Source organism: Entelurus aequoreus, linkage group LG13 (assembly GCF_033978785.1).
Source record: "Entelurus aequoreus isolate RoL-2023_Sb linkage group LG13, RoL_Eaeq_v1.1, whole genome shotgun sequence".
Lineage (NCBI taxonomy): Eukaryota > Metazoa > Chordata > Actinopteri > Syngnathiformes > Syngnathidae > Entelurus > Entelurus aequoreus.
Window position 1 is genome coordinate 48,837,923 of NC_084743.1, and position 10,064 is coordinate 48,847,986.

At 32.9% G+C, this 10,064-nt stretch overlaps 1 protein-coding gene across 4 annotated transcripts in view; it reads left to right on the plus strand.

Annotated features, from left to right (window-relative positions):
- Nucleotides 1–213: 213 nt before the first annotated feature.
- Nucleotides 214–10,064, plus strand: part of LOC133663473 (paired box protein Pax-3-like) — a 61,670-nt gene continuing 51,819 nt past the window's right edge. For 3 of the 4 annotated variants that reach the window (XM_062067957.1, XM_062067956.1, XM_062067953.1), the window contains exons 1-4: nt 214–605; nt 685–920; nt 994–1,051; nt 2,347–2,496. In XM_062067957.1, the coding sequence (XP_061923941.1) occupies nt 521–605; nt 685–920; nt 994–1,051; nt 2,347–2,496 (529 nt within the window). In that variant the 5' untranslated portion in view covers nt 214–520. The remainder of the gene's footprint in view (nt 606–684; nt 921–993; nt 1,052–2,346; nt 2,497–10,064) is intronic. The other variant, XM_062067954.1, reaches the window with a different exon arrangement.

Below are 10,064 nucleotides of genomic sequence, written 5' to 3' on the forward strand. Positions count from 1 at the left end.
AAGTTTCTAGTCCAACAAACCAGTTTAGACACACTTTTTTTTTTTTTTTTCAAAGAAAAGTTGTGGTCTTTCATTCTGATAAACGAATAGACGTCCCTAACTGTAACAACGCCTCTAATTGGAGGAAAGTTTCCATCCTCGACCAATCAGAGTAAGCGTCTGGTTAACGAAGTGAGGAGGAGGGGAGGGGCTGCCCTCTCGACCAATCAAAGACGAGAACGCTGACCGGTTCGGAGACGAGCTGGGCTACTTTGGATTATCTCTTCTTACTTTGTCCGCCATCAACAAACTATAGTACCATTTCGGATACGACACTTTGGCACCTCCGTGTTGAACTAGACGGGATAAAGTGGACTATTACGACTTTCTGGCTTTAATTCGCGGACGTTTGGATGTTCGCTTCGACACCAACCGAACCGCAAACGTTTGAAGCGTCCCATGCGGTAGACGGTGACCGGCAGCATCACACTCCCTTACCGCCTGGATAAGGGCTCCGTCTATCGCTTGGGTTGGAGGAAGTATGACCGCGCTGGCCGGGTCTATCCCCAGAATGATGCGACCCACGCTGGCTCAAAACTACCCGCGCAGCGGCTTCCCCCTGGAAGGTAAGACTTCACAAGTGCGACTTTTTTTTTTTAAGACGCGCTTTTACCTTTTAAGCCGTTTATTTATCCGTTAATATAGTGTCAACGCCGCTGGGTCAAGGCCGCGTGAACCAGCTCGGCGGAGTATTCATAAATGGCCGACCTTTGCCTAACCACATCCGGCATAAAATCGTGGAGATGGCCCACCACGGGATCCGGCCGTGCGTCATCTCTAGACAGCTCCGGGTGTCCCACGGCTGCGTGTCCAAAATCCTGTGCCGATACCAGGAGACGGGCTCCATCCGACCGGGGGCCATCGGGGGCAGCAAGCCCAAGGTAGTTAAGGACATGTAAACAACAACAACTACAACAACAAATACCACGTGACACTTTTCTGACTTTTTGAAAGCAGGTGACCACGCCGGATGTGGACCGGAGAATTGAAGACTACAAGCGGGAAAACCCGGGTATGTTTAGCTAGGAGATTGGGGATAAATTACTAAAGGATGGGATAAGTCAGTGGTTCTCAAATGGGGGTTTACGTGTACCCCTGGGGGTACTTGAAGGTATGCCAAGGCAGTGGTCCCCAACCACCGTGGACCGATTGGTACCGGGCCGCGGCCGCACAAGAATAAAAAAAAAAAAATACAAATAAAATAAAATTAAAAAAAAAAAAATATATATATATATTTAAAAAAAAAAAAAAATTAAATCAACATAAAAAACACAATATATACATTATATATCAATATAAATCAATACAGTCTGCAGGGATACAGTCCGTAAGCACACATGATTGTATTTCTTTATGACAAAAAAAACAAAACAAAAAAAAAAACATTTTTTTTATTACCCCCTCCCCAACCTAATTTTCAAGCATTGACCGGTCTGCAAGTACAAAAAGGTGGGGGACCACTGTGCCAAGGGGTACGTGAGATTTTTTTTTAATATTCTAAAAATAGCAACAATTCAAAAATCCTTTATAAATATATTTATTTAATAATTCTTCAGCAAAATATGAATGTAAGTTCATAAACTGAACATCAAATCAAGTAGGCTATTCCATTCATTACCATAAACCCAGAGCTTCCCCCATGCCATGATGGTTTGACCCTCACTAAAATGTCTGTCAAAAAGAACTGTGAAAAGAAATGCAACAATGCAATATTCAATGTTGACAGCTAGATTTTTTTTTGTGGACATGTTCCATAAATATTGATGTTAAAGATGTATTTTTTTGTGAAGAAATGTTTAGAATTTAGTTCATGAATCCAGATGGATATCTATTACAATCCCCAATGAGGGCACTTTAAGTTGATGATTACTTCAATGTGTAGAAATCTTTATTTATAATTGAATCACTTGTTTATTTGTATATATCAACAAGTTTTTAGTTATTTTTATATCTTTCTTTCCAAATAGTTCAAGAAAGACCACTACAAATGAGCAATATTTAGCACTGTTATACATTTGAATAAATCAGAAACTGATGACGTAGTGCTGTATTTTACTTCTTTATCTCTTTTTTTCCAAACAAAAATGGTTTGCTCTGATTAGGGGGTACTTGAATTTAAAAAATGTTCACAGGGGCTACATCACTGAAAAAAGGTTGAGAACCACTGGGATATGTGAACACAACACTAAAACAGGTGCCGGAATGAACATTATGCTTATTGTTATATTCAGGTTAGTGTTTTAATAGTGGCAACAATGTTGACATTATTTGCATGCACTTTTCTTTTTCTTTTTTTAAACCATATAGTAACCTCCATCAGTCGCGTCATTAGGAGCAAGTTTGGGGGTAAAGTGGATGTAGAAGAAGAGGATGATGAGGATGATGGGGAGAAGAACGGGATGGAGGACAGTGACCGCAGGGCCAAACACAGCATTGAAGGCATCTTGGGCGACAGATGTGAGTGAACTTCTTCTTCATGAAATACTGTATTAGAGTTCATTTTTATGCAGATTAGTGGTCCTATATTGTGCTGCTTTTTATTGAATATACGATTTTGGGGTATGTTTCTTTTCAACATTAAAACACAACATTACAGTGTTGCACATAGTTCCACATGTTCAAAAGGAGTAGGAAGAAGCAGAGCTTATTTAATCACATACACCCATTCTACATTTCATTATAGCTAATACTTTGGTTCACTTCCTGTGTTCGATCTGTGACACAAATACACAAATAAATAATGATACATGAATTCACATAAACAAAGAGTTATAATTTTTTTATTTTATTTTATTCTACATTATACTAAAACATTTGCTGACTAGAAGAAACTGAAACACTTGTATGCTGCTTTTTGGGAATTTTTACTACAATATTTACTTGTTTATTATTCATCATATCATGCAGTGAATTATCATATAATATTATGTAATTTTTCTTGATTCTTTCACATTTAATCAATCACCTACTTGTTTTGTCTACTTCCATTTTCATTTCATTCCTTTTTTTCCCAAACATTCATTGAAACTTTTTCACAAGCCATGCTTTTGTGCCATTTTATTATTTTCATATTCTTGTTGTTTATTTCATCCCTGTATGTTACACATTCTATGTTCTAAATAGTAGCATTTTACCACAGCAGGGAATGTCCTAACTTTTTCTTGTAAAAATATAACATGGAATATTAAAAGTGTCAGCAAAGGCATGGCGCGAAGGAATATGGAGAAAAGTTATGGGGATTGAATAAGATCGGCTTCCTCCTGCTGCTTTTCGGACTTCTTTGACCTGTTGGATGTCTCTCAGTTTCTCATGTGACGTTGTTGGGTGGGGGTTGTATTTTGAATTCTTTATCGACCATGTCTCCACGCCTTAAGGCTTTTCCCAGGAGGCCCGCACAGTAAATCAAACAGCAGGTGATGGTTTAGTGCGGGAAAAAGGGGGGAGAGTGTGTGTGTGTGTAGGGTTTTCTTTCATTCACATTGCAGAGTGCTTACTACAGCATATCTAAAATATCATATTGGACTCATGTTGCTTTCTTTAATTAGGCAATGTATATGTTTACAATATTGTGATCATTTTGTGCTGGGGTGTCCAACGTGTGGCCCCGGGGACTGCAGCTTGTTTGTTTACTGGCCCCTCGGCATTCAAAAATTAAATGAATGCATTATATTACACTAATTTGGATTGTCACCTATATACAGCGGATTTGTTCTGCATTGATTGACCTGTACTTTATCCAGTCTTCATTGGCTTCCAGTTAATTTCCGCATTGAGTTTACAATTTTAGTCCTGACATTCCGTGCGTTGCATGGTGGGGCCCCTCAGTACACCAGTGACTAGCTATGCCCCTACTCTTCAGGTCGCAGCCTCCGGTCTTCAGGCCAGGGTCTTTTAAAGACCCCAAAAACTCGTTTTAAAACCCGTGGAGACCTGGCATTCCAGGCTATAGCTCCCAGACTCTGGAACAATTTGCACCAGTCCCTCCGTGATCTTGACTGTGTTAACTTGAAACTTTTAGGAAACATTTGAAAACTTATCTTTTTAGTAAAGCTTTTAGTTAATGCACCTTTTAACTATCATTTTAATCCACTTTGTATTCTTTTTTATGATGTTGCCCCTGTTGATTTAAATGGAATTGTTGTTTTACTTTACCTATTTTTTGTACAGCACTTTGTGATTTTATCTGCAATTTACTTACTTACTTACTTGGATTGGGTTTTTAGCATCTTTTCAAAAATAATGGTCACCTTATCCTTGAATTTGTGTGCATGCGCAACATTTTTGGAACCAGTTTTTGGGTCCTATATAAGCTGGCTAATTATGTTTTTTATTCAGTTTTTTTTTTCCCTATTCAAGATAATATGCACTTTGACAAAATAACTAATCAAAGTTTTTACTTTTCATTGCTGTAATTACTTTTAATATGTTAATTCTATTCATAATAGAACACCGGACAGATATGTGAGTCAAAAACGTATTCTTTTGACCAATTTAACAATGCAAAATATCAACAAAATAAAACATGTGCTCCTTTTTACAATTAGTTGAACAAACCTAAGTTAATATACAAGATTAGTAAACAAAAGAAAAAAAAATAGTGACTTATTCCCAGTTTCCAAATAATATAACTAAAACATTTACAATATCAACACAACAAAAACAGATATTTGTGAAAATTATTGAATAAAACTGAAAAATATCGATTTCATCACGCTAGAATTGACCTGACACTGATCCATACTATCGATTTTTGCATGCCTCCCGCCCCCCCCACCGGCTAGTATTTTGATAGTGTCTCCAAATCCACGCGTCGTATTTTGCATTGCTTGTCTTTGTTGAGTGAAGTGCAGGATGAGAGATAAAGCGTCCTGGTCTGAGGGGACACCATTGTCCCCCCACGATGAGTTGATCAAACATTTGTTCAACGGTTTCCATCAGCGCACAAAGCCGAGGCTGCGCGCACAACGGGGATGAACTTGGAGACAAAAGACGCAGGAGTCCATTTAGGCCTCACGCTCGGGCTGTGCGCGGACAAAAGGCCCAGCTTGGAAACACATTCGGTGCACTAAAAAAAAAACGAAAAGGAGACCTGTTTAGAATTCAAGGAGAGCGAAGAGGAGCTTCTCCTTGCAAAGCCCGACAAAACACTTTATGAAGCCGCAATGAAGGATGAATTATTCAGGGAGTGATCCGGAGCCTTTTATCCCCTCACACCTCCCCACCCGCCTTTTTTTTTTTTACCAGAAAAAAACAAAATAGTCACTTACAAAATGTTTCCTTTTTAAGCTCCTCTTTACTACAAACATCACTTTCAGCAAACACCTTTTTGAATACTATACACAATACTTCAACACGTTTCAAATGCTTTTTAAAGAGTGCAAGTAACAACTTTCACAACTTTTTAAATGTTTTTTGTTAAATATAAATCAATATGTTTACTTGTTAGAGCTGTATACTATTTCAACACGTTTGTAATATTACATTTTTACAGTAGTCTTATAAACTTCAGCAAGTTTCATGGCCCCAATATTTTTTATATACTTTTTAAAAGTTCCCAAATACTGTAAACAACACTTCAACAAGTTTGAACTCCCTTTTTAGGGACTCAAATACTGTTTGTATCAAGTTTGAAATCCTTTTTCAAAGTGCATAAATAAATAGTAGTGCCAGTACACCTTTGAAATATATTTTTTAAACTGCCTAAACAAATACTATATACTACTTCAACAAGATTCGAATAATTTTATAAGTGCATTGACCAAGTTTTATTTTTTTATTTTTTTAGTTGCTCATATCTGGTTTTCAAGTTTCGAAAACTTTTTTAAAAGTGCAGAATAAATAATAGTGCTTCAACAAGTTTCAAATACTTTTAACTACTTCAGCAAGTTTCAAATACCAAGTGCCGGAATAAATACTGTGGAAAATACCTACTCCAGTTGAAATACTCTTTAAGTGCCTTGACATGGTTTGAAATATTTTTGAAATTGCTCAAATACTGTTTTCAAGTTTGAAAAACTTTTTTAAACAGACTAATTATATTGTATATTCTACTTCAACACGTTTCAAATACTTTTTTAACTGCGTTGACCCATCTTGAAATATTATTGAAATTGCTCAAATACTGTTTGTATCAAGTTTCTAACGCTTTAAAAAAAGTGCCTGAATAAATACTAGTACTTCAACACGTTTCAAATGTTTTTTACAGAGTGCAAATAACAGCTTTCACAACTTTTAAATGTTTTTTTGTTAAATACAAATCAATATTTAATACCTTATATGTTAGAGCTGTATACTATTTCAACACGTTTGTAATAATGAATTTTTACTGTAGTCTTATAAACTTCAGCAAGTTTCATGGCCCCAATAATTTTTATATATTTTTAAAAAGTTCCCAAATACAGTAAACAACACTTCAACAAGTTTGAAATTCTTTTTTAGGGACTCAAATACTGTTTGTATCAAGTTTCAAATCCTTTTTCAAAGTGCATAAATAAATAGTAGTGCCAGTACACCTTTGAAATATATTTATTAAACTGCCTAAACAAATACTATATACTACTTCAACAAGATTCAAATAATTTTATAAGTGCATTGACCAAGTTGGATTTTTTTTATTTTTTTAGTTGCTCAAATCCGGTTTTCAAGTTTCAAAAACTTTTTTAAAAGTGCCAAAATAAATACTAGTGCTTCCACAAGTTTCAAATACTTTTAACTACTTCAACAAGTTTCAAATACTAAGTGCCGGAATAAATACTGTGTAAAATACTTAATCCTGTTACAATACTTTTTAAGAACCTTGACACGGTTTGAAATATTTTTGAAATTGCTCAAATAATGTTTTCAAGTTTCAAAAACGTTAAAAAAAGTGGCGAAATAAATACTAGTTCTTCATCAAATTTAAAATACTTTTAACTACTTCAACAAGTTTAAAATAATAAGTGCCGGAATAAATACTGTGGAAAATACTTCATCCAGTTGAAATACTTTTTAAGTGCCTTAACACGGTTTGAAATATTTTTTAAATTGCTCAAATACTGTTTTCAAGTTTCAAGAACGTTTTTTAAAAGTGCCGAAATAAATTCTAGTACTTCAACAAGTTTCAAATACTTTTAATTACTTCAACAAGTTTCAAATACTAAGTGCCGGAATAAATACTGTGGAAAATACTTCATCCAGTTGAAATACAATTTAAGTGCCTTGACATGGTTTGAAATATAATTAAATTTGATCAAATACTGTTTGTATCAAGTTTCAAACACTTTTTAAAAAGTGCCTGAATAAATAGTACTTCAACAAGTTTCAAATGTTTTTAAAGAGTGCAAATAACAACTTTTAAATGTTTTTTTGTTAAATATAAAACAATATTTAATACTTTATATGTTAGGGCTGAATACTATTTCAACACGTTTGTAATATAAAAATTTTACAGTAGTCTTATAAACTTCAGCAAGTTTCATGGCCCCAATAATTTTTATATATTTTAAAAAAGTTCCCAAATACAGTATAAAACACTTCAACAAGTTTGAACTTCCTTTTTAGGGACTCAAATACTGTTTTTATCAAGTTTCAAATCCTTTTTCAAAGTGCATAAATAAATAGTACCATGCAGTTCACCTTTGAAATATATGTCTTAAACTGCGTAAACAAATACTATATACTACTTCAACAAGTTTTAAATACTTTTTGAAGTGCATTGACCAAGTTTTTTTTTTTTTTTAATTGCTCAAATACTGTTTTCAAGTTTTCGAAAACTGTTTTAAATGTGCCGAAATAAATACTAGTACTTCAACAAGTTTCACATACTTTTAATTACTTCAACAACTTTCAAATACTAAGTGCCGGAATAAACACTGTGTAAAGTATTTCATCCAGTTGAAATACTTTTTAAGTGCCTTGACACGGTTTGAAATATTTTTTGAATTGCTCAAGTACTGTTTTTAAGTTTCAAAAACATTTAAAAAAAAGTGCCGAAATAAATACTATTGCTTCATCAAGTTTAAAATACTTTTGACTACTTCAACAAGTTTAAAATACTAAGTGCCGGAATACATACTCTGGAAAATACTTCATCCAGTTGAAACACTCTTTAAGTGCCTTGACATGGTTTGAAATATTTTTGAAATTGCTCAAATACTGTTTTCAAGTTTCAAAAACTTTTAAAAAATAGTGCTGAAATAAATACTAGTGCTTCATCAAGTTTAAAACACTTTTTTAAACTGACTAAATATATTTTATATTCTACTTCAACACGTTTCAAATACTTTTTTAACTGCCTTGACCCAGTTTGAAATATAATTGAAATTGCTCAAATAGGGTTTGTATCAAGTTTCAAACACTTTTTAAAAAGTGCCTGAATAAATACTAGTACTTCAACACGTTTCAAATGTTTTTTACAGAGTGCAAATTACAACTTTCACAACTTTTAAATGTTTTCTTGTTAAATACAAATCAATATTTAATACTTTATATGTTAGAGCTTTATACTATTTCAACACGTTTGTAATATTGAATTTTTACTGTAGTCTTATAAACTTCAGCAAGTTTCATGGCCCCAATAATTTTTATATATTTTTAAAAAGTTCCCAAATACAGTAAACAACACTTCAACAAGTTTGAAATTCTTTTTCAGGGACTCAAATACTGTTTGTATCAAGTTTGAAATCCTTTTTCAAAGTGCATAAATAAATAGTAGTGCCAGTACACCTTTGAAATATATGTCTTAAACTGCCTAAACAAATACTATATACTACTTCAAAAAGTTTTAAAAACTTTTTTAAGTGCATTGACCAAGTTTTTTTTTTTTTAATTGCTCAAATACTGTTTTCAAGTTTTCGAAAACTGTTTTAAAAGTGCCGAAATAAATACTAGTACTTCAACAAGTTTCAAATACTTTTAATTACTTCAACAACTTTCAAATACTAAGTGCCGGAATAAACACTGTGTAAAATACTTCATTCAGTTGAAATACTTTTTAAGTGCCTTGACACGGTTTGAAATATTTTGGAAATTGCTCAAATACTGTTTTCAAGTGTCAAAAACTTAAAAAAAAAGTGCCAAAATAAATACTAGTGCTTCGTCAAGTTTAAAATACTTTTTTAATCTGACTAAATATATTTTATATTCTACTTCAACATGTTTCAAATACTTTTTTAAATGCCTCGACCCAATTTGAAATATAATTGAAATTGCTCAAATACTGTTTTTATCAAGTTTCAAACACTTTTTAAAAAAGTGCCTGAATAAATACTAGTACTTCAACACGTTTCAAATGTATTTTACAAAGTGCAAATAACAACTTTCATAACTTTTAAATGTTTTTTTGTTAAAAACAAATCAATATTTAATAATTTATATGTTAGAGCTGTACACTATTTCAACACGTTTGTAATATTGCATTTTTACTGTAGTCTTATAAACTTCAGCAAGTTTTATGGCCCCAATAATTTTTATATATTTAAAAAAAGTTCCCAAATACAGTATAAAACACTTCAACAAGTTTGAAATCCTTTTTTAGGGACTCGAATACTGTTTGTATGAAGTTTCAAATCCTTTTTCAAAGTGCATAAATAAATAGTAGTGCCAGTACACCTTTGAAATATATTTCTTAAACTGCCTATACAAATACTATATACTAAATACTTTTTTAAGTGCATTGACCAAGTATAATTTTTTTTTAATTGCCCAAATATTGTTTTCAAGTTTTAAAAAGTTTTTTAAAAGTGCTGAAATAAATACAGTTAAAACACTTTTAACTATACTTCAACATGTTTCAAACATTAAGTGCCGGAATAAATACTGTGTAAAATACTTCATCCAGTTAAAATACTTTTTAAGTATGTTGACACGGTTTGAAATATTTTTGAAATTGCTCAAATACTGTTTTTAAGTTTCAAAAAACGTTTCAAAAAGTGCCAAAATAAATACTAGTGCTTCATCAAGTTTAAAATACTTTTTTAAACTGACTAAATATATTTTATATTCTACTTCAACAAGTTTCAAATACTTTTTTAAGGGCCTTGACCCAG